The 25,318-nt window shown below is 42.4% G+C and overlaps 1 protein-coding gene across 3 annotated transcripts in view; it reads left to right on the top strand.

Annotated features, from left to right (window-relative positions):
• Positions 1-25,318, top strand: part of LOC132827226 (breakpoint cluster region protein-like) — a 462,558-nt gene that overhangs the window by 255,074 nt on the left and 182,166 nt on the right. For all 3 annotated transcript variants that reach the window (XM_060843849.1, XM_060843847.1, XM_060843850.1), the window contains exon 9: positions 13,532-13,653. In XM_060843849.1, the coding sequence (XP_060699832.1) occupies positions 13,532-13,653 (122 nt within the window). The remainder of the gene's footprint in view (positions 1-13,531; positions 13,654-25,318) is intronic.

The raw sequence follows: 25,318 nt of genomic DNA, 5'->3' as shown, positions 1-25,318 counted from the left end.
GTGGAGGTTGTTTAGGGAGCACTTGCTGATAGTGCTGGATAGGTTTGTCCCAGTGAAGCAAGGAAGGGATGGTAGGGTGAAAGAACCTTGGGTGACAAGGAATGTGGATCATCTTGTCAAGAGGAAGAAGGAAGCTTACTTAAGGAGGCAAGGATCAGACAGCTCTGGAGGGTTACAGGGTAGCCAGTAATGAATTGAAGATTGGATTTAGGAGAGCTAGAAGCGGACGTGAAAAAGCCTTGGCGGGTAGGATTTAGGCAAACCTTAAACGTTCCATACTTATGTGAAGAACAAGAGGATGACCAGAGCGAGGGTAGGGGTGATCAGGGATAGTGGAGGGAACTTGTGCCTGGAGTCGGAGGTGGTAGGGGTGGTCCTTAATGAATATTTTGCTTGAGTATTCATTAATGTGAGTTTGTGAGGATACTTTCCCATTCCATCTGCCCCATGCCTCTCCTTGACGTTTGTGAGGACAGTGTGAAACAGACTGATATGCTCGAACGGATTGATGTTAAGAAGGAAGATGTGCTGAAAAATTTGAAAAACATGAGGATAACTAAGTCCCCTGGGCCAGACAGGATATAATCAAGCTTACTACCGGATGTGAGGGAAGAGATTGCTGCGCCTTTGGCAATGATCTTTGCAACCTCATTGTCCACTGGCGTAATGCCAGATGATTGAAGGGAAATGTAATTCCCCTGTTCAAGAAAGGGAATAGGGATAATCCTGGGAATTACAGACCTGTCAGTCTTATGAGTATTGGAGTGGATTCTGAGAGACAGGATTTATGATTACTTGGAAAAGCGTAGTTTGATTAGTGATAGTCAGCATGTCTTTGTGAAGGGCAGGTCATACCTCACAAATCTTACTGAATTCTTTGTGACTGTGACAAAATACATCGATGAAGGTAGAGCAGTGGATGTGGTGTATATGAATTTTAGCATGGCTTTTGATAAGGTTCCCCATGGTAGGCTCATTCAGAAAGTAAGGAGGCATGGGATACAGAGAAATGTGACTGTCTGGATACAGAAATGGCTAGCCCATAGAAGACAGAGGGTGGTAGTTGATGGAAGTTATTCATCCCCAGGCTCAGTGACCAGTGATGTTTTGCAGGGATCAGTTCGGGGACCTCTGCTCTTTGAATTCGAATGCAGATTACAGGGTTGAGGCAGGAATCTTGGCAGTGTGGACGAACAGAGGGATCTTGGGGTCCATGCCCATAGACCCCTCAAAGTTGCCACCCAAGTTGAAGGGATTATTAAGAAGGCCTATGGTGTGTTGACTTTCATTTGCAAGGGAATTGAGTTTCAGAGCCACAAGGTTATGCTGCAGCTCTATGGAATCCTGGTGAGACCATATTTGGAATATTGTGTTCAGTTCTAGTCGCCTCATTATAGGAAGGATGTGAAGGCTTTAGAGAGGATGCAGAGGAGATTTACTGGGATGCTGCCTGGACCGGAGGGCATGTCTTATGAAGAAAGGTTGAGGGAGCTAGGGCTTTTCTCATTGGAGTGAAGAAAGATGAAAGCTGACTTGATGGAAGTGTACAAGAATATGAGAGGCAGAGATAGAGTGAATAGTCAGAGACTTTTCCCCACGGCAGAAATGGCTATCACTCGGGGACATAATTTTCAGGTGATTGGAGGAAGGTGTAGGGGAGATGTCAGAGGTCGATTGTTTATACAGAGATTGGTGGGTGTGGGGAATTCATTGCCAACGGTGGCAGTAGAGTCAGATACATTAGCGACAATTATGCGACTCATGGATAGGCACGTGCATGATAATAAAATGTAGGGTATGTAGGTTAGTTTGAACTTAGAGTGGGATAAAAGGTCGGCACAACATCGAGGGCCAAAGCACCTGTACTGTTCTCTGTTCTATTTTCTTAAGTCTACACAAGTCTCACTTTCCAGCTCTAGGCCCAAAGCCTTAAATGTTATGATAGTTGAAGCACTTATCCAAGTACTTTTAAAGGTTATGAGGTTACTCGCCTCCACAACCCACCCAGGCAGTGCACTTCAGACCTTCATCACCCTCAGGAAGAAAAGAATTTTCTCAAATTCCCTCTAAACCTCTTCCCTTTCACCTTAAAGTTATACCTCTTTGTTAATGACCTTTCAACTAAGGGGCTGCTTTCTGTCCCCACTGTCCATGGCTCTCCTAATCTCATACACCTCAAACTTCTCTGCTTCAGAGAAAACAACCCAAGCTTATTCAGCTTCTCTCCATTGCTGAAGTGCTGCATCGTAACTAACATCTTGATAAATTTGCTCTGCACCCCTTTCAGAGCAATTACATCCTTCCTATAGTGCAGTGACCAGATCTGCACACAGCATTCCACCTGTAGTCTAGCTAAATTTCTGTATTGCTCCAATGTAACCTCCCTGCTCTTTTAATGTGTGCCTTGACTAATAACGCATAGGGGACGCTCGCCTTTCTTAACCACCCTATTAATCAGTCCTGCCATCTTCAGAGATTTGTGGATATGCGCCCCATGATCCCTCTGTTCCCTCTAGCTTCCTTCCATTTTCTGTTACGCCTTCCAACTTGCATCACTGAATATTTATTTGGGTTAACTTCGATCTGCCACTGATCTGTCCATCTGACCAATCCATTTATATGCTCTTGAAACTATCCCAACAATCATCGTGTCATCTGCAAGCTTCCTTATCCTCCCTTCTACATTTTCATCTACATCATTTATACATAACATTAAGGGATCCACCATTGATCCCTGTGGTAAGTCACTTACAATCCATCACCTTCTCAAATTTTGTACCTGTATCATCCTCTTTTTGATAAAGACAAATGTGAGATACTTGTTTATCAGCCTACCAGTGCCCTTCGGCTCCATGCACAATTACCCTCTTAGTTCCTCATGGGTTCTACTATTTTCCTATTTATTCCCTTCCTCTTGATATACTTGTAGAATGAGTTGGGATTCATCCTAAACTTGCCCAAAATTGTTTTCTTATGCCCCCCTCTTTGGTCTTCTAATTGCTTTCTTATGATTCCCCCTGCAGTTTCTATACTCCACTCAGCCCCCTAATTGATTTGTTCCCTTTCCACCTGTTATCCACCTCTTTTCCTTTTTGTCGAGTCCTGAATATTCCTAGATGTCGAGGGTTCTCTGGGCTTGTTGTTCCCATATTTCATCTTAAAGGGAACATGTTGGGCTCATATTCTCCCCAATTGCATTTTGAATGTCCCCCACTGTCTGGCTGTAATTTTACCCTCAAACAGCGGTTTCAGTCTACTCTGGCCAGTTCCTGCCTTCTTTCAATTAAATCTCCTTCCCCCACTCCCTTTTTGCAGCAGAAAGATGGCTGTGCAGGTATAGAACAAGGATTCTCTGCTGTATTTTTGCTTTGTTTCAGCAGCTTATTTTTACAAATGGACAGCAACAAAGGCTGGAATTGAACTCTCACCTGACAAACTACTGTCAAACCTGTAGCACTGCAAAGCCAGTGTTTTCACTGCTATGTCATCACCTCCTTTTTTTTTTCTGATCATAGAAACTTTGAAAATAGGAGCAGGAGCAAGCTTCTCGGCCCCTCAAACCTGTGGCACCACCCAATGGGACTGTAGCTGACAATCCAACCCATGGCCCCATTCTTGCTCACCCTCTCACTCCTTGACACACCAATCCTAAGAAGAACAAGTGTAAGGATTCTAGCCAGAAATAATTGCAACCAAAGACTGACAAGAAAAAGTCTATCTGTAATGCGTCTTGTTTTTAAGGCTACAGGATAGGTGCATCCCAACAAAGAGGAAAGCGAGGGAAGCCAAAGCTGAGCTTTTTGATGATATGATGGGTAGAGGGTATGATGAAATAAATAAAGCAGGTGTTGGGTGAATTCTTCAAGCAAGAAGCAGGTCAAACACAATAATGTGGGAAAGGAAGCAAAGGAGGAAATAAAACAGGCCAAGAGAAAAGATGAAAGTAGAATGGCAGTTAATTTAAGGGAACCAACAAACCTCCTACAAGCATGTAAATATTAAATAGATAGTAAGAGACAGGGTGGGTTTATTTGGGACAATAAAGATGACATATGCTTATGATAGAGGCAGCATGTTTTGTAAAGGCTGGTTATGTGAGATTGGATAAATCTCCTCTTCCAGATAGCTCTCATCCCAGATACCTGCACAAAGTAAAGGTGGAAATAGCAGAAAGGCATGTCATAGATTTGAAGAGTGGTAAACATGCCACTCTTATTCCATTCATTGTAACTATAAACCACTTACTTAATTGAACAAAGTTAGGTTTTAGAAACAGTCAGGAAAGAATCAGCAGGCACTTAGAGAATTTAGAGTTAATGGAGAAGAGCCAACAAGGATTTGTAAAAGGCAGAATATGCTTGACAAATTTAAGTGAAATTTTTGGATAAAGTACTGGAAACGGAAAAGGATTGTAAGAAATTCTTTGATATGCCATGTAAAACGCCAGTTAACACAAGTGAGGCTCATGCAGTCAGTGGTCTCTGCACTGTCACTTTGGTGCCACAGATGGAGTGGAAATGGGGTGAATTCAGATCATGATTGATTTTTCCATTCATAAGCCCAAGACAATGAGGTATAGTTTGTTTTTCTCCATTCCAGTTACTAGCGGTGTACCACAAGGATCTGTTTTGGGACCATTGCTTTTTGTTATCTTTATAAATGATCTAGAGGAAGGACTTGAAAGCTGGGTAAGCAAGTTTGCGGATGACACAAAAGTCGGTGGAGTTGTGGATAGTGAGGAAGGAAGTGGTAGGTTACAGCGGGATATAGATAAGTTGCAGAGCTGGGCAGAAATGTGGCAAATGGAATTCAATGTAGCTAAGTGCGAAGTCGTTCACTTTGGTAGGAATAACAAGATGATGGATTACTGGGCTAATGGTAGGCTACTTGGTAGTGTGGATGAGCAGAGGGATCTTGGTGTCCATGTACACAGATCTCTGAAAGTTGCCACCCAGGTAAATAGTGCTGTGAGGAAGGCATATGGTGTACTGGGCTTTATTGGCAGAGGAATTGAGTTCCGGAGTCCTGAGGTCATGTTGCAGTTGTATAAGACTCTGGTGAGGCCTCATCTGGAGTATTGTGTGCAGTTTTGGTCGCCATACTATAGGAAGGATGTGGAAGCTTTAGAACGAGTGCAGAGGAGGTTTACCAGGATGTTGCCTGGAATGGTAGGAAAATCTTATGAGGAAAGGCTGAGGCACTTGGGGCTGTTCTCATTGGAGAAGAGAAGGTTTAGGGGAGATCTGATAGAAGTGTATAAGATGATTAGGGGTTTAGATAGGGTAGATACTAAGAACCTTTTACCGCTAATGGAGTCAGGTGTTACTAGGGGACATAGCTTTAAATTAAGGGGTGGTAGGTATAGGACAGATGTTAGGGGTAGATTCTTCACACAGCGGGTTGTGAGTTCATGGAATGCCCTGCCCGTATCAGTGGTGAACTCTCCTTCTTTATGGTCATTTAAGCGGGCATTGGATAGGCATTTGGAAGTTATTGGGCTAGTATAGGTTAGGTAGGATTCGGTCGGCGCAACATCGAGGGCCGAAGGGCCTGTACTGCGCTGTATCCTTCTATGTTCTATGTTCTATTCCATTTTTATATCCATCCCTTATCATGGTAAGCTGAAAGTCTTTCCATAAAACCAGGCTTTCAAATTTTAGTTTCTAAAGGTAAACATTAAAAATAAAATTCTTTATAATAAAATGAAAGATAGGGTTTACTGATAAAATATGTGAAAAGCAGAGGAATTACTTCACTATTCCATACACAAGCACTCCAGGAAATTGAGGATGGCACAGACTATAAAGTATAAATTTTCAGAAAGATATTTGATAGAGGTGTTAAAAATAGTTCACGTCAGTTACAACTTCACAGCAGTCATTGTCGAATAATAGTGTCCCGTTAAGCTGGGCCCAGTAGTTTTCCTTCTTACAGGTGAAGTATAGTTTCTTTCTTGTTAGCAACTTAGAAACAGATGAAAGGTTTCACCGTGGAATCCTGTTCCCCAACCCCCTATCTGGAAGTCAACCAGTAACTGATTCAGAATCCCAGAATTGTACATTTAAGCAATTCAGCCAGTTCTGTTTTCAATCATCTAACAAGGACGGGCATTTCAGGTGTTGATAGGCCAACTTGGTGAGCTAACAATGCAGCTTTTTCTCCTCCATCAGGGTTTCCAGAGTGAGGTGACTAGGTAACTGCAAACATAAGCAAAATAGATCTTGATGTTTTCCTTTTTCCAGAGATGTCTGGATGCAGGTGCCTCATCTCTAGGTTCTTTCTGTAAGCGTTAGCTGGAATGTCAATACAATGTAGGAGGATTGGAAGTTTCTGGAAATATGACCATGTGATCAGCCTCAGCCATTTTGTGAGCCCAACAAAGTTGTCTGTTTTTAAAAGAAACAGAAGTTAAACATGGCAATTATAGGCAAGAATGCACCCAGAGGAGGAAATAAATAGTAAGATAGAAGAGAACACAGCTTTTATTGAGAATTCTCTTCATGCCCTCTGACCACAACATTGGATAAAAAAAACAGAAAACAATGGATTATTGTAAATGGGTGGTAGGCAGTAGTGTTCCCAAGGGTTAGTGCTACAACACACCTTTTATTATAAATCACTTGAGCATTGGAATACAGTCTAAAATTTGTCAGTGTAATCAAACTTTTTGGTTGTGGTAAACAGTGAGAATGATACTAGTCGACTGCAACGAGAACGTGGTCAGCAGACTGGACAAACAAGTGGCCTATGCAATTTTCTAGATTTATGAAGTGTTGGGTTTTTGCAGAATAGCTGAGGACAGATGAAAGAGACTGAAATACACAAGTCTAAAGTACGTACAGGAATAGAGTGACCTGGAAGCTGATGTGCATAGGTCTTTCAAGGTAGCAGGACATATTGGAAGAATGATTAACAAATGCAATACTGGTGTAGAGAGCAAATGGACAGAATTTGTACTGAATTATCATTAAGTTCTGGTCAGACCACAAATGGCGTGTTACATTCATTACTAGTACAGGCACGAAGGACTCAGGTTTAAATCTTTTAGCAAAGTGATACAAGGAGGATGAGGGGATGAATCTTTTTAAAAACCAAGCACTAATGAACTGGAACTTAGATCCCGTGCGGGTGTGCTGGGAGTGGTCATTATTAATGGTCTAACAATGTGGAAAATTACTCAGTTATGTCTTATACACAAAAAGCAGGATAATCCAAACTGACCAGTTACCGTGCCATCAATCAGCAATGTGATGGAAGATGTCATCAACAGTGCCATCAAGTGGCACTTACAAAGCAACAATATGCTCACTCCGCTTTCCAGTAGGTTCATTGAAATTCTGGCTCAACCAGCGACATCCATGTCCCATAAGCAAATAAAAAAACCTTCAAAAAGAAATTGGATGGATACAAGGAAAATACATGAATGAGAAATTTCTATCATATATGGTGGAATTCGGACTTTCAGTTCATGGAATTCCGTCCTTTATTTTCCAATCTATACTAGCGCTAGACTGCCGTTGTTTATCACGTTGCTTAAGCCAAGAGGAGACAGGCTGAGAAAACCTGGAAAACCTCTGATAATAACAAGGCTGGGCACAGGCTTGGGGAGGTAAGTGAAGGGGAATGGGTGTGGGTGGGTTCCGCTTCGGCGGGTCAGCGTGGACTTGTTGGGCTGAAGGGCCTGTTTCTGCACTGTAAGTAATCTAATCTAATCTTAGCTCTCAGCTTCATGCCAGGGCTGTTTATGCATTTGCTCTTTAAGTTGCTTCAATATTAAATTGCCAGTGCTGATCCTCTTGCTGTTTCAGGCTAGCAATGGGGACTGTATAGCTACTGAGCTATCTGCCCTTTGTTTTGAGTACAAGTATACTCCAAGGGGGTGCATCTAGTGCACAGCAATGTGGCATCCCCAAGATACAGAGGAGCTGCAATTGGCCATTGGATACTAATAACACACTTTAGGGTGAAGTTGCTTTTCTCAATGTGTGAAGGCTGAATCAGATAGTGAGACTTGTGTCAATCATTATATCACTACTTGCTATGGATCAACACTATCCCTTTTGCCTTGCAGCAAACTGACATAGCTTCCCCAGAACTGTCACCAGCATGAATGAGAGTGGGCATAAAAGAGTTGTTGTGCAATTGATGTTTAATCTTTCTTTTAAAGCAAAATGTAAAAATTATTTCAGAAAGAGTGTGAATGGTGGCAGTGTTCAGAAGGACTTTGGTGTACATGTACAAGAAATCCAGAAAATCAGATAGCAGATGCAGGAAACAATTAGACGACAAATAGCATGTTAGCCTTTAATACAAGGGAATTGGAGTACAACGATAATGTCTTGCTACGGTTGTGGTGGGCTTTGAGTCACATCAGGAATATGGAGTGCAGTCTTGGTCTCTATATATTGTTTAGATTAGGAAGATTACCTACAGTGTGGGAACAGGCTATTCGGCCCAACAAGTCCACAGCCGCCCTCCAAAGAGTAACCCACCCAGACCCATTACCCTCCCCCCATATTTACTAATGGGCAGTTTAATATGGCTAATTCAGCTGGTCTGCACATCTTTGGATTGTGGGAGGAAACCGGAGCACCTGGAGGAAATCCACACAGACACGGGGAGGATGTGCAAACTCCATACAATCAGTCACCCGAGGTGGGAACCGAACCTGGGTACATGGTGCTGTGAATCTTTAGTGCTAACCACTGAGCTGCCCAACTAAGGAACAAAGTACTTGTATTGGAAGTGGTACAGGGAAGTTTCACTAGATCGGGTCCTAAAATCAGAGAATGTCCAACACTCTGCTTTCTGTCTGTCCTCCGTTCTCAGTCTGTTCTAGCATATAGGCAAAAGTGAGGACTGCAGATGCTGGAAACCAGAGTTTAGATCAGAGTGGTGCTGGAAAAGCGCAGCAGGTCAGGCAGCATCCGAAGAGTAGGAAAATCTATGTTTCGGGCAAAAGCCCTTCATCAGAAATAGAGGCAAGAAGCCTCCAGGGTGGAGAGATAAGCATATACCCCTCCAATTCCGATGCACTTTAATTTTGTTAACTAACTTCCTATTGATCTTCATGAAAAGCCTTCTGAAAATCCAAAAACACCACACCCATTGGTCCTCCTCATTGACTCTGCTAGTAACATCCTCAAAAAACTGTCAACTTTGTCAAAAATGAATTCCCCTTCATATTCATTGTGTCCAGACAATTATTTTCTAAATATTCGGTAATCACACCTATTATAATAGATTGTAATATTTTCCAACTATTGATGTCAGACTAATAGGTCTTTAGATCCCTGTTTCTCTGTCCATCCTTAAATAATGGGGTTACATTTGCAACTTTCCAATCTGCACGTACCATTGTAGAATTAATAGTATTTTGAAGATCATGATCTGTGCACCATCTTAAGCAATGTTCTAGGATGGAGATCATTTGGTCCTGGGGATTTATCAACTTTCTGTCCCATTAACTTCTCTAATATATATATTTACGTAGCTTCTCTGCAATTTCTGTTTGCTGTTTTAAATTCTCCAGTGTTTGCCTGGAATAGGCCTACATTTGCCTTTGCTAATCTTTTAAATCATTTCCCATTTTTATACCCATAGAAACTTTTATAGTCTGTTTTTATATAGAGTCATAGAGTCTTACAGCATGGAGACAAACCCTTTGGCCCAAACTGGTTCATTTCGACTAAAATGCCCATCAATGCTAACCCCACTTCCCTGCGCTTGGCCCATATCCTTCTAAACCTTTTGTGCATATGTATTTGTCGAAATGCCTTTTAAATGTTCATAATGTACCCACCTCAACCACTTCGGCTGGCAGCTTATTCCATATGCGTACCACTCTGTGTAAAAATGTTGTCCCATAGGTTCCCTTTTATTTTTTCCCCTCTTACCAGTTTTACATTTGTATTCTGTTGTCTCTTTGTCAGTTTATTGGTCCTCTATGCTGAATTCTAAAATTCTTCCAATTTTCAGGCTGACAACTTGATCATTCTTAAACCTATCTGATGCTGAAATAGACAGATTTTTCTTAGAGAATGAAGAGATATAGGAAGCATGTGGGAAAGTAAAATTGAAACCCAAGATCAGACAGAACCATATTGAATGGTTGAGCTGGCATATTGGACTGTATTGTCTATTCTTGCTCTTGTTTCTTGTTCCTAAATATTGTAGAATCCCTACAGTGTGGAAACAAGCTTTGAGTCCACAATGACCCTCTGAAGAGCATCCACCTAGACCCATCTCCCTAACCTGTCCCTATAGCCCTCCATTTCCCGTGGCTTACCCACCTAGCCAACACATCCCTGAACACTATGGACAATTTAGCATGGCCAGTCCACCTAACCTTGCACACCTTTTGGACTGTGGGAGGAAATTGGAGTATCCAGAAGAAACCCAAGCAGACACAGGGAGAATGTGCAAACTTCACACAGACAGTTGCCTGAGGATGGGATGTTCATAGTGCAGCAATGCACTACCAGCCTTACAAAAGTGCAGTGCCAAATTGAATAATTGCCTCCACTTTAGCAACCATGCATATTTGTATTTACTCTTTGACCGCTATTTACTGCCAGGGTTTAAAGCATTTAAAATTTTTCTTGATATTTAAAGTGGCAGGGAAGCTGAGAGTCAAATATTTGTAGAAGCCACCATACTGCTTGCCTTTTTTTGTTAGTCCTGCAGTTTAGTCCTCGTATCCACATCTCTCCTACTATCACCCCTGAAAATAACTTTTCCAAATGAGACCACCACTTACAGCTCTGCAAGTGTGAGATTTCAGTTTTAAATCTTGAATTTTATTTACTGTATATATCCATGTGCAGTTGGCATTCAGCAGTTTTGGCTTTTTTAAAAACTTTCGAATCAGCCTATTCAGAGTTGATATCGCACACCCCTGAAGCAGGTTGGACTTGAACTCGGGTCTCCTGTTTGAGAAATAGGGTGACTACCACTGTGCCACAAGACCCCTCATGATTGATATTCTTGACTGGACTATGGTAATATGGCAAACTTATCTGTCAAAGTGAAGGAGGCATAGCCTGTTCTCATCAGTCAGTTATTTATTGGTAAGGCTTTATATTCTGTATTAACTGTATAAATTAAGGTGCTGCCATTGGATAATAACTTCGGCATCCTTTGATATTTAGATTTTCATGACAGTGCTCCTTTAAGAAACAGTCAAATAGTTGATTTAATCTAAAAAGTGACAAGGCACTATTTGACACTCGTGGTGAGATGTAGAATTTGGAGCTGGCATTTTTTGTGTTGTATTTTGTGAATGAATGTAAAACTCAGTAAAGTTTGACCTCTGGTTGTAGGGTATGTAACATTCTGTTCCTTTACATGAGCTAACTGGAAAGTCAGCAATCCTGCCAGATGAGGTGGTTGTTAGCTTTAGTGTCCAAAGATTAGCCCTACTATGTTCATCTCACAGCACTTTTCCAATTATTTTACAATTTTTGGCATGTCACGTGTTACTTTCAGTAATGTTCAGAGGTTTGTCAGTCCAACAATACCAATTTGCCTACAGTTAGTGTGTCTGATACTAGTAATCAAATCACTTGTAACTATGGTAGAATGTAAATGTTTACTGGTAATATTTCGAACAGACCACAAAGTTGCCTTTACATGGAACATGGTCAATTATGAATAGTTTCCATGATTTTGCTGGCTGTCTTTTGAGATGAAATGGTTATAAAAAAAACTATATATTATGTAATTTGACTAAAAATTGTATTTAACTATTAGCAAATGCACAAATAAAAATGATCTTTCATTAAAAAAAATCTACATTTTCCAGTCTTTGATGCTGCAGAAATTTTATTGCATTGCTGTAATGTAATTCCTTATCACAAAAAGTTTCAAACTATTTTGATCAATTGTAATATTTCCAAATTTGTTAATAACACAAAACAAAATGGAAATGTAAAATATGAAGAAGATGCAAGGAGACATCAAGTGTACTTGGACAGGTAAAGTGAATGAGGAAGAGCAGAGACAGAATATTTCTTAAAGGAAGAGACTTTGGGAAATACATGTGTCCAGAGACCCAAAGGCTCTTTCATTAGTCAGTAAAATATTGCATTCAAATGCAACAACCAATAAGATAAACAAGTGGCATGTTACTTCCATCAGAGGGAATTTTGATTCAATAACTCTAGTCACAGTTATGTAGAACCTTAGTGAGAATTTGGAAGAATCAGAGGTGATTCACTGTAACCTTCAAAATTCTTAGTCTGTGTCAGGCTAGATGTGGTTTGGTTATTTCTCCTGGCTAGTGCATCTAGAATAAGGGGTAAACCTTAGAGGTTGAGGTGCAATTCCTTCTTTGAAAGAGTCTTTCTACCACAGAAGGCTGTGAAAGCTCCACCATTATGTTCAAGACTGAGATTGATAGATCTCTGAAGACTAGATACATCAGGGAATTTGGCAGTAACATGGGAAAACTAACCTTGAACAGATATCAGCAGTTATTGAATTGAAAGGTAGAGCAGACTCACCAGGCGGAATGACCTGCTACTGTTGTAATTACTTTGGCCACCAATTTTTCAGACCTTTTGTCCTCAGCCATTCTCATTCCTGAAAATAAGACTGCAGATCTTCAAAGAAAGAACATGGTTAGAGTAGAGAAATGCGACTGATTGTTCTACAGGGAAATGGCACCAACTGAATAGCTTGAATGGCCTCCTCTTATATCATGATCACTGTGTGGTTTCGATGACATACTGTATTAGTGTTAGCTAGTTTGTCATCAGCGGATCTTATGGTCCAATGGGAAACATCCCTGCCTCTGAGCTGGAATCTCTGGTTTCACATTCCATGCCAGGACTTGATGGCCAAGAGAGGTTTTTGGAAGTTATTGGGCTAGTATAGGTTAGGTAGGATTCGGTCGGCGCAACATCGAGGGCCGAAGGGCCTGTACTGCGCTGTATCCTTCTATGTTCTATGTTCTATGTAGAGGTGTGTTTATGACAATGTCAATTAGGTTGAGTATCAACTTGTAAATCTTTCTAACGTGTGTTAATGATAGTTTATAAGAGCAAGACAGATTTCTTGTCATTAAAATTTAGAAAGAAAATTGGCACCTCTGTCATCACTATCCATAACGCCCAGACTACAACATGCCTGTAACTGTTGAGAGATTGGATAGCTTGTCTGGATCAAATTGGTGTCAACAGGATAGGACTATTCTTTCCTGGTTTCTTCTACACCTTCTTTCAACAGAAAACATGAGAGGTTTCTCTTCCTAATATTGTTTTAAATGCAGTCCCTGCTGGATTTCTGCTCAACCAATGGAAAAACTGACCTCACTAGATAACAATGTTTTGGGATATACTTCTGATTATTGGATAGCTTCAGAATTTTATTAAGAAGATGTTATTTCTGCCAAATTTTTTGTGATTTTTCCCAAGTACAGATAAATGCTTCACAAGTAAAATTAACACATTGATTTATTCAAACAGTAGCATTATTAATCAACCCAAAGTAAAAATTAGAAAAGAAAATGTTTTCCTTCTGATTTTTGCAGCATCGGCAACTAATAAAGGACAGCTTTCTGGTCGAACTTGTGGAAGGAGCTAGGAAACTTCGACATGTGTTCCTCTTCACTGATCTTTTTCTTTGTGCAAAGATGAAGAAACAAGTAGCTGGGTAAGAGGTGAAGATAGTGGTGCATTTTTAATGTTAATGAAACTATATTGTCTTAAATTTTGTGTTGATGTGTGATGTCACTAATTGGACTAAAATATTACTGGCTTTAAAAATAGTGTAATTTCTGCATGAAAGATACAGAGTGCATATTTGTGAAATATATGGTGTTGTTCTCCTATAACCCTGAAAAATTCAGGATGTTTCTGAGGTCCTGCATGCATATTTATTTTCACTCTCTCTTGGCAGTTTTTGTAGAAGATCATAGAATCCCTACAGTGTGGCAGCAGGCCATTTGGCCCAACAAGTCCACACCGACACTCCGAAGAGTAACCGACCCAGACCCATTCCCCTACCCAATCAGTCTACATTTACCCCTGACTAATGCACATAACCTACACATCCCTGAACACTATGGTTAATTTCCCATGGCTAATTCACCTAACCTGTTCATCTTTGGATTGTGGGAGAAACCGGAGCACCCGGAGGAAACCCACGCAGACACAGGGAGAATGTACAAACTCCACAGTTGCCTGAGGCTGGTATCAAACCTGGGTCTTGGGTGCTGTGAGGCAGCAGTGTGAACGACTGAACCACCGTGCTGCCTCTCTGTTGAAGGTGCTAGATTTGATTCCACTGCTGTTTGCAGCTCATAGTTTCTCACTAAACTGAGCATTCTTCCTGCATGAGTTTGGTTAGTGAGAGCACTTTGACCACTTGAGTACTTTGGAATAATTTCACCCAACAGGCCATGTGCACATTTCTCTCACTTTGAGCTACTTGTAGCACCCTACAATTTACTGTAGATCAGTAAACTAATACACAGCAGAGATTGAGTCAAGACCTTCCTGCACTATTTTGTAAATACAGATATAAAGACTTAAGCAAACATGATATAATATAAGGTGATGTCAGCACAAGGGAAGCTGCTGAATGATGTCTCAATTCATTTGTCATTTAACTTCTTTCTAGTAAGTCAGATAGTAATTTAATAAATAGATTCGTAGCAGGGCATAGAACAATACAGCGCAGAACAGGCCTTTCAGCCCTCGAGGTTGCGCCGACCTGTCAACTAATCTAAGTCCATCCCCCATCATCATCCATGTGCTTATCCAAGGATTGTTTAAATCCCTCTAATTTGGCTGAGCTAACCAAATTGGCAGGCAGGACATTCTACGCCTTTCCTACTGTCTGAGTAAAGAACCTGCCTCTGATACCTGTCTTAAATCTATCGCCCCTCAATTTGTAACTGTGCTCCCTCGTACAAGCTGACATCATCATCCTAGGAAAAAGACTTCCACTGTCCACACGATCTAATCAACTGATCATCTTCTATGTCTCTATCAAATCTCCTCTTAGCCTTTTTCTTTCCAATGAGAACAGACCCAAGTCTCTCAGTCTTTCCTCATAAGACCTTCCCTCCAGACTAGGCAATATCCTGGCAAATCTGCTCTACACCTTTTCCAATGCTTCCATATCCTTCCTGTAATGGGGCGACCAGAACTATACACAGCATGACATTATGGTTCCGGAACTCAGTCCCTCTACCAGTTAGACCTAACTTATCGTATGCCTTCTTAACAGCACTGTCAACCTGGGTGGCAACTTCCAGTTCTGTGCTGTGCACTGCCTGATCCATGTGGAACTGCAAGGTACCCTTGTGTGCTGAAGCAGTTCCCACATCAGGTTTCAGACTTTGAGAGTACTGTGCATCTCTATTATCTGTGAGGCTGAGAATTTTGTGGTTAATGTTTCTGCATCTGGTCACCCTACAGTTTAGAATATGAATTCAGAGTGGGAATAATTGACTTACAAACACTCATGGAGGAAGAGGTGGTTCTGTAGGACCCCTGAGTACATTGTACTCTTTAAGTAGTATTCTGTTTTGAATACTGGCGGGAATGGCATTTTTTCTGGGAAGTATAGGCAGTGCCATATCCACTACACCACAGCTGTCTCAGTTGTACAGGAATAGCTGGGAGCAAGATGAAGAAAATAGTAATGCTTACAGATTCTATAATTACAGAAAGAGACAACCATTTTTGGCCATATGTATGAATTTAGAATGGTGTGTTGCCATCCTTGTGTGATGGTCAAGGATGTCACAAAGTGGCTGCACAACATTCTGAAGGGGCAGAATGAACAGCTAATATATTAGGCTGTGCTCCATTATCTACTGTCACTATTGGAAATAGGGATGAGGTAGATTGCATGGAGTTTTGTTTTCCTTTGATCTTAGGATATGGACAACACTGAAATTTCCCCCCAGACGTGATCTGGAGACCTCATTTTTTACTCGAAGATTTTAACCTACTGCGAATCCTCTTACAAGGATGCCTTCCTTGAAGAAGCTCTCTTCCTCCCTCTACAAGGATTTCAGTGAGTCCCTCTCTCACTGCACCCCCCAGGTCATCTCTCTCTTATTCCTGATGAAGGGCTCATGCTCGAAACGTCGAATTCTCTATTCCTGAGATGCTGCCTAACCTGCTGTGCTTTGACCAGCAACACATTTGCAGCTGTGATCTCCAGCATCTGCAGACCTCATTTTTTACCCCCAGACGTGATAGATGATGCCCTCCACCGCATCTCCTCCACTTCCCGCTGCTCCGCCCCTCCAATTGCCACCAGGACAGAACCCCACTGGTTCTCACCTACCACCCCACCAACCTCCACATACATCATATCATCCGTCGTCATTTCCGCCACCTCCAAACGGACCCCACCACCAGGATATATTTCCCTCCCCTCCCCTATCAGCATTCCGAAAAGACCACTCCCTCCGCTACTCCCTCGTCAGGTCCACACACCCCCACAACCCAACCTCCACTCCCGGCACCTTCCCCTGTAACCGCAAGAAATGCAAAACTTGCGCCCACACCTCCCCCCTTACTTCCCTCCAAGGCCCCAAGCGATCCTTCCATATCCGCCACAAATTCACTTGCACCTCCATGCACATCATTTACTGCATCCGTTGCACCCGATGTGGCCTCCTCTATATTGGGGAGACAGGCCGCCTACTTGCAGAATGTTTCAGGGAATACCTTTGGGACACCCGGTCTAACTAACCCAACCACCCCGTGGCTCAACACTTCAACTCCCCCTCCCACTCCGCCAAGGATATGCAGGTCCTTAGACTCTTCCAACCACAAGGGATGAACCTAGATTTCTCCAGTTTCCTCATTTCCCCTTCCCCCACCTTGTCTCATCAAATCCCTCGAACTTAGCACCGCCTTCCTAACCTGCAATCTTCTTCCTGACCTCTCCACCCCCACCTCCACTCTGGCCTATCACCCTCACCTTGACCTCCTTCCACCTATTGCATTTCCAATGCCCCTCCCCCTAGTGCCTCCTCCCTACCTTTTATCTTAGCCTGCTGGATACACTTTCCTCATTCCTGAAGAAGGGCTCATGCCTGAAACGTCGATTCTCCTGCTCTGTGGATGCTGCCTGACCTGCTGCGCTTTTCCAGCAACACATTTTCAACACTGATTTTTTTTTGCCTATTCCTAGATGCCCTGGAGTAGGTGATGATGAAAAACTTGTGTTTGGGTGTAGGAACCCCCACAGTGCTGTTAGGAAGGGAGTTCCAAAATTTTGACCCCGTGACACTGAAGGAACAGCAAAATGTCAAGATGGTATAAGATTTGAAGGGGAACTTGCTGATGGTGATGTTCCCATGAACTTGCTGACTTTATTCTTCTAGGTATTAGAAATTGACTTTGGAAGGTGCTGTTGGAGGAGCCTTAATGAATTGCTGCAGTGCATCTTATAGAAAAATACTGTCTCCTGCCATTGTGCGTTGGTGTTGAACGAAGTGAATGTTGAGGGTGGTAGTTGGCGTGTCCAGAGCTTGCTGCAGATAGCCATGGACGACTACAGAATTTGAGATGTCATAAATGGTGCTGCACATTGTGCAACTTTCAGCGATCATCCCAGTTTTGATCTTATGATGGAGAAAAGATCAATGATGAAGTAGCAGATGGTACTTGAAGCTAGGACACTACCCTGTGAAATTCTACAGTGCTGTCCTCCGGCTGAAATAATTGATCTCCAGCAACTACAGCCATCTTCCTTTGTGCTGGTTATGAGTTCAACCAGCGGCAAGCTTTTCTGGTGATTCCCATTGACTCCAGCTTTTCTAACACTCGGTGATGCCATTTCTGTTGAATGCTGCCTTGCTGTCAAGGGCAATCATTCTTACTTCACTTCTGAGTTCAGCATTTTTGTCCATGTTTGGACAATGGCTATAATGAACTCAGCAGCGAAGTAGCCCTGGTAGACCCCAAACTGAGTGTCACTCAGCAGATTATTACTTTACAAATGCCACTTGATATAGTGACAATGATCCCTTCCATTAGGATAGATCTAATGTCGTAGCTGTACTGGAAGAGCTTAGCCAAGATGTGGCTAGATCTGGAGCACAATCTTCAGTGCAATTGTTAGAATATTGTCAAGACCTTTACAGTATCTGGTGTCTTCAGCTGTTTCTTCTGAATAGACTTGACATCTGTGATGCTGGGTGCTTTGGTAGGAGGCCACATTGACTAATTAGCTTGGCACTTTTGGCTGAAGATGACTATTTCACTCTTGCCTTTTGCACTGAGCTGTGCTGCTGCTGGCTTTCCTCCAGCCCTTCATCATGTACCATTATTTAGGATGTGATGTTTGTGGACCTTCCACCTCCTGTTTAATTATCCATCGCAACCTAGGAATAAATTAGCAAAACAGGACCTGAAAAGTAATGGTCTCCAAATTACCCCCATTGCTTTTTGAGTGTGTTAAGAAGATAATAGAGATGAATGTGGGCTGGAGGGAGAGTTTTACATTTTTGAGGCCAGGACAGGCTCAAAGTGTTATGCCTGAACTGAGCTGGGACTAATGCCCTTGTGGAGCAGTTTGTTTTTGAGGGTTTTATGAGCGTTTAATTTGGCCAGGGGAAGGGTGTTGGAACCAACATATACCAAGGGTGTACAAAAGCAGGGAAAGACCAATATCGCTTAGGTAAGAATTAGTTAATTGTTAGATGGAATTAGAGTAAAAGGAAATGCAGCAATGTTGAAATTAATTTCCGGTGCATGTACATGAGCACATGGACTATGAGAAAGTGAGGACTGCAGATGCTGGAGATGAGAGCCGAAAATGTGTTGCTGGAAAAGCGCAGCAGGTCAGGCAGCATCCAAGGAGCAGGAGAATCGACGTTTTGGGCATGAGCCCTTCTTCAGGACATGGACTATGGTAAATAAGGTTGATGAGCTGTAAGTGCAGATAGCCATGCAAAAATATGATGTCATTATAACTGAAATTCTTGAAATTAATTTATAAAGAAAAGTAAGTTAGCGGGGTAGCAGCATTAATAAAGGAGCAAGTTGCCATACTGGGGAGAGGCAAAAGTGGGTACTGCAGATGCTGGAGATTAGAGTCAAGGTTAGAGTGAGCTGGAAACACACAGCAGGTCAGGCAGCATCCGAGGAGCAGGGAAGTCGATGTTTCAGGCAAAAGCCTGATTCCTGATGAAGGGCTTTTTCCCAAAACGTTGATCTACCTGCTCCACGGATGCTGCCTGACCTGCTGCGCTTTTCCAACTCCACTCTATACTGAAGAGAGGGATGGTCCTGTAGGAATCATGATTAGAGCTGAGAGACGCTAGAACTAAGGTACTGTTGCATTACTTGGTGTATTTTATATGTCATCAGAAAGTGTGAAAGGTGTACAGGAACTGACAGAGGTAAAAAGAGAAATTGTATCATTACAATAGAGGTCTTTTGTCATATGCTGGGATGATAGTGTAAGGAGCAGAGAAGGGAAAACAGTGTTCGGAAACTTTTCTAAATTCAAGTTTTTTTCCAGTCAGTGAGAAAGTAGGCATTGTTTGGTTTGGGAACAGTGTCACAAGGATCAAATATAATTAGAGTAGCATTTAAGTGACGGTGATTGTAGTACCATAAGGTTTAGGTCAGTGAGGCAAAAGAAGAAGATAAAAATAATTAACTGGGAGAAGGTAAGAATGACTCTGCCCCAGATAAATTTGGCATCAATGATAGATAAAACTATAACTGACCATTGGTTACTATTAAAAAGAAGGTAGTTGTTGATTTAGAAGTCTGCTTCCAGGATGAAGGACTTCAATGACATTGATAGATTGGAGAAACTTAGAATTTATATCCTTGTGAAATGCCCTGATGAGTGCAAGCTGAAAAGCATCAACAATATGTTCTGTGTAAAATGTACTTTTCAACATTATTCTAAATCTGAAACAAAAACAACTATTTACTATACTATTTATTAACGATCATGCTGTGAGAAAGACCATTACCAGAAGCAGGGTCATTTTACTGGTGTTACCTTGGTAAAAACAATGACTGCAGATGCTGAAAACCAGATTCTGGATTAGAGTGGTGCTGGAAAAGCACAGCAGTTCAGGCAGCATCCGAGGAGCAGGGAAATCCCAGAATACTAGTGTTATCTGTTTCTTCTATTAGACAAAAATGTGAAAAAGATAATATTCTGGGAATTAAAGGCTCCTTCCTTAAGGAAGGATTTATTTATTTGTATTACAATTTTAGTTAACTTTATATAGATATTAAAATATAAGTGTATAACACAGTTTTTCAAAAGTTGTAAAATGTAACAGAAATGTGTATGCCGAAAATCACAACAAAAATAGAAATTGCTGGGAAAACTCAGCAGGTCTGGGATCATCTGTGGAGAGAAAGCAGAGTTAACGTTTCAAGTCCCGTGATTTCTTCAGACCCTCTTGAAGAAGGGTCAGTGGACTCATAACGTTAATTCTGCTTCCTCTCTCAGATGTTGCCAGAGCTGCTGAAATTCTCCAGCAATTCTTGTTTTTATCTCAAAGTTTGTGCTATATAACATTATACACATGAGCTCAATTTAGTTTTTGCACCTTTAGCCAACTGTCCAGATTTTAAATGGTTTGCTTCTGGTTTGTTTCATGTAATCCAGCCACAAAAAATCCAAAATGAGATGAACTAGCAAGAAAACAGAGCCTATAAACTGACAAGAAGAGAAATCCTGATGCATGTAGTAGCACATCGACTAACCAGTGTATGAGTAGGAACAATTTTTACAGTGCAGTTAAAGATTCTATATCCTATCCATCTCAATTTGAAGTAGAGGAAGTGTGGTTCAACATAGCTGAGAGAGCTGGGAAACCACAGGCATAGAAGACCTCAAACGGAAGCAATTTTGACAGTACTAGCAATGTGAGCTGCAACTGGTGGTTCATATTTGAGCAGTGTAGTGTGTGTCCTTCAGAAAAGGGATGATTTGCACAGTTATTAGATTTATCCTTGAAGTTACCCTATAGTACAGAAACTAAAACCTAGACAAAAGATCACCCATAGAATTTGCTGCAGGAGTGCAACAGTATCAGTTGCTGTTTGGCTGTGTACATGCTGCACACCCAAAGCTGTGAACTGGTTAGCCAAAAACTCCTGCTGTGAAAAAAATAAGTATTTACTCACATTTTAATTATTTTGGGCGAACAGCTATGGGCAAAAATAGTTTAGAAGCAGATGTTTTAAAGTCATATTAAGTGTACATGGAATCTCTACGTAATACAGCAACACCCGAAACTGTATTTGAATTGCACTCCTCTATCGGCCATTTCCACATGCACTCGCATCTCGGCTGCTCCCACGCTGCCCTCACCTCTCGGCTGCCCCCGCCCCGCCCTCACCTCTCGGCTGCCCCCGCCCCGCCCTCGCCTGTCAGCTGTCCCCGCCTCTCCCTCACCTCTCAGCTGCCCCCCGTCCTGCCCTCGCCTCTCGGATGCCCCAGCCCTGCTCTCGTCTCTCGGCTGCCCCCGCTCTGCACGCACCTCTCAGCTGCCCCCGCCCTGCACTCCCTTCTTGGCTGGTACCTCGCTGCACTTGCCTTTCAGATTGTCCTGCATCCTATTCTCCTGTAGGCTGTTGCCACTCTGCACTCGCCTTTCAGCTGCACTCAAATTGCACTCCCTCTTGGCTTCTCTCACTCCATGTACTCTACTCAGCTACTCCCCTCTTAGCTGTCCCCTCCCACTTAGCTGCTCCTCACTGTACTCCCCTGTGAGCTGCTTCCACTCTGAATTACCTTCTTGGCTGCTCCCACACTGTATTTCCCTCCTGGCTGTTCCCACAATAGTCATCACTTAGCTGGTCAAACTCTGCAGTCCCCCCTCATTTGCAACCACGCTGTAGCCCCCTCACAGCTGGTCCAGTAAGATCAAGGAACTGCAATGGCAGCTGCATGCAACAGCCTACAGGAGAATAGCCTGCAGAACTGTGAGATGCAGGGAACCAGATGCAGTGATGAATTTTGACCAGTATCTGAATATATGAGAAATGCTACAGCTGGATCTGTCAGAGGGACTATGTGAATGACACCGTGGATGTCTCAGAAGATTGTCTGCATACAGTATGTCAGCTTTTGGGATCTGTAATTGTAGTGTTTGACATATATTACTACATCTCCTCCCAACTGTCTTCTATAAAAACTCTATCCCTTATTCCCAATTCCTCCGTCTCCACCGCAGCTGTTCCCAGGAGGAACTATTCCACTCCAGAACATCTCAAGAGGCCTCCTTCTTCAAAGACTGCAATTTCCCCTCCCACTTGGTTGACGATACCCTCCAACACATCTCCTCTACTTACCGCATCTCTGCCCTTGAACCCTACCCCTCTAATTGCAGCAAGATTCCTCTGGTCCACACCTTCCATCCCACCAACCTCTGGATATGTCGCATCATCTTCCACCGTTTCTGCAACCTACCAAATAGACCCAACCCCAACAGTGAGATATTTCCCTCCCAACCCATATGCATTTTGGAGACTCCATTCCCTCCGCAACTCCCTTGTCAAGTCCACGACCTCCTCTCCCCACCCTCGTCCCCCCAACCAACCCACCCTCCCTTCCTTTGCCACAACAAGAAATGTAAAACTTGTACCCACACCTCTGTCCAAGGCCCCAAAGGATTCTTCCACATCCTTTCCTTTACTTCCACACACGTCATCTTCTGTATCAGTTGCACCGGATGTCTCCTCTACGTTATGGAGACAGGCGCCAACTTGCGGATCGTTTCAGAGAATATCCCTGGGACATCCGCACTAACCAACCCCGTTGCCCTGTGGCCGAATACTTTAACTCCCCATCCCATCTGACAAGGACGTGCAGGTCCTAGATCTCCTCCATCGTCAAACCCTAACCACCCGACGCCTGGAGGAAGAATGTCTCATCTTCCATCTTGGACTCTCAGACCACACAGGATCAATGTGGATTTCACCAGTTTGCCCATTTCCCCTCCCCCTACCTATTCCAGTCCCAACGTTTCAACTTGGCACTGCCCTCTTGAATGGTATTACCTGTCCATCGTACTTCCCACCTATCTGCTCCACCCTTTTCTCCAACCTATCAATTACACCCCCAACTTTATCTACCTATTGCATTCATAGCTACCTTCTCCGCCCCCCTCCCTCCCCCCAGCCCCCTCCCATTTTCCTCTCCGCCCCTTGGCTCATAAGTCTCATGATGAAGGGCTTATGCCTGAAATGTTAATTCTCTTGCTTCTTGGATGCTGCCTGACTAGCTGTGCTTTTCCAGCACCACACTCTTCATCTCTAATATGTTGCTTATATCTCAGTTCAGATGCTTCTGCATGGTCTCCAGCAGACCTTGAAGTGTCAGGAACTCGGGTATAGTTTCCTCTGTGCTGATGTCCGTGATGTACTTTCCAGATTCTGGTCCCATCTTTAATCTAGACTGTTCCCTCACCAATGTGACTGTCTCTGTGCGGAAGGGTGCAGATGAATGCTATGCCTGTGCACCATTTCAGTTTTAGGAGACATCACTCTCAGTGATGGAAACTGGAACTGAAGCTTGAACATGAGAAGGATCAGTAACTCCCTCATCTTTTTCCTTTGTTGACTGTAAGCATCTGACGTGAAGAAAATAATGAATCAGTTTCTGGACATGCGCTCCAAAATCTAACAATATCTACAAATCTGACAACTTGTTGGGCCAAATGGCCTGTTTCCACACTGTAGGGATTCTGTGAATGGTGGAATATATGAAAAACATTAGAATGGAGACATCATCATTGGCTTTCTGTATGTTGTGTAATGTAGGGATGTGATTTATTTTAGTGTAATGTATTTAGGAATTTTGTATTTTGAACTAATGCTGCCTGAGATTTCTGAATATGAGAAAAGGTGAAATTAATTTGTAAATATTTCTGTAGCTATGATGATTAATTTATTTATTAGGGAACTTGGAGTACAGGTTCTTAGTTCCTTGAAAGTGGAGTGCAGAGTAGTGAAGAAGATGTTTGGTATGTTTGCCTTTTTTTGATCAGTGCAGTGATGATAGGTGCTGGGAGGTGATATTGCAGCTGTACAGGACACTGATTAGGCCACTTTTGGAATGCTGCATGCAACTTTGCTATGGGAAGGATGATGTGAAACTTGAAAGGGTTCAGAAAAGATTTACAAGGCTGTTGCCAGGTTGGAGGATTTGAGCTGTAGGGAGAGACTGAATAGTTGTGGCTGTTTTCCCTGAGCATCAGAGGCTGAGAGGTGACCTTTTAGAGGTTTATAAAACCATGAGGGGCATAGATAGGGTGAATAGCCAAGGTCTTTTTTCTAGAGTGGGGGAGTCCAAAATTAGGTTTAGGGTGAGAGGGGAAAGATTTAAAAAGACCTAAGGGGCAACTTTTTCACAGTGTGTGCTGCGTCTATGGAATGAGCTGCCAGAGGAAGTAGTGGAGGCTGGTACAATTGCAGCATTTAAAAGGCATTTGGATGGTTATATGAAAAAAAGAATTAGATGGGTATGTGCCAAATGCTGGCAAATAGTATTAGATTAATTTAGGATATCTGGTCGGCATGGATGAGTTGGACGCAGAGTCTCTTTCCATGCTGCATTGCTCTATGACTGTATGAGAAGGAGAGTTATTGCAGAATTCTTGGGTTTTGTTTACAATGGAAGAGTTTTACAAGTGAATGGAATGAACAGTGATATGCATTAGCCTTCAATTTTATTTTATTTTGATTTTCAGGAATCACTCATAGCTTGACCAAGGCTTGGGTTGGGCAGGTTTGCGGAGTCTTAGCTGAAGCTTAATGCTTAAAACAGTTGCTTCTGAAGAAGGGAGTTAAAAATCACAGAACACCAGGTCATAGTCCAACAGGTTTATTTGGAAGTTCTAGCTTTCAGAGCACAGCTCCTTCATCAGGTAACTACTACTTCCAAATAAATCTGTTGGGCTATAACCTGACGTTCTGCGATTTTTAACCTTGACCACTCCAGTCCAACAGTGGCACCTCCACATCCTGAAGAAGGGAGATAAATTAGAAGATTTAGGAAATTGTTCACCACAGGGACAGACATTAGTTTGAAAGTTCCAAACCAGAAGTTGTTCATTAAATCCTTAAAGGATTATTTGAAGCTGTACAAGTCAGTACAAAGTTATATAAAGACGCAAGGAAGAGGCTTTCAATTTCTCCAGCTGGGAATTGAAACCACAGTTAAATCTTCTGTAGAATGGGTACTATAAACTATGTTGGGATTAACAGGATTGCACTTCACCATGTGGTTCAAAATAGTTGTGTTATATTGCAAAGTCATAGAGGTCTCCAGTATCGAGAAAAGGTCCTTCAGTCCATCAAGTCAG

Source organism: Hemiscyllium ocellatum, chromosome 24, assembly GCF_020745735.1.
Source record: "Hemiscyllium ocellatum isolate sHemOce1 chromosome 24, sHemOce1.pat.X.cur, whole genome shotgun sequence".
In the NCBI taxonomy this organism is placed as follows: Eukaryota; Metazoa; Chordata; class Chondrichthyes; order Orectolobiformes; family Hemiscylliidae; genus Hemiscyllium; species Hemiscyllium ocellatum.
This window is presented reverse-complemented; position numbering and strand designations above follow the sequence as displayed.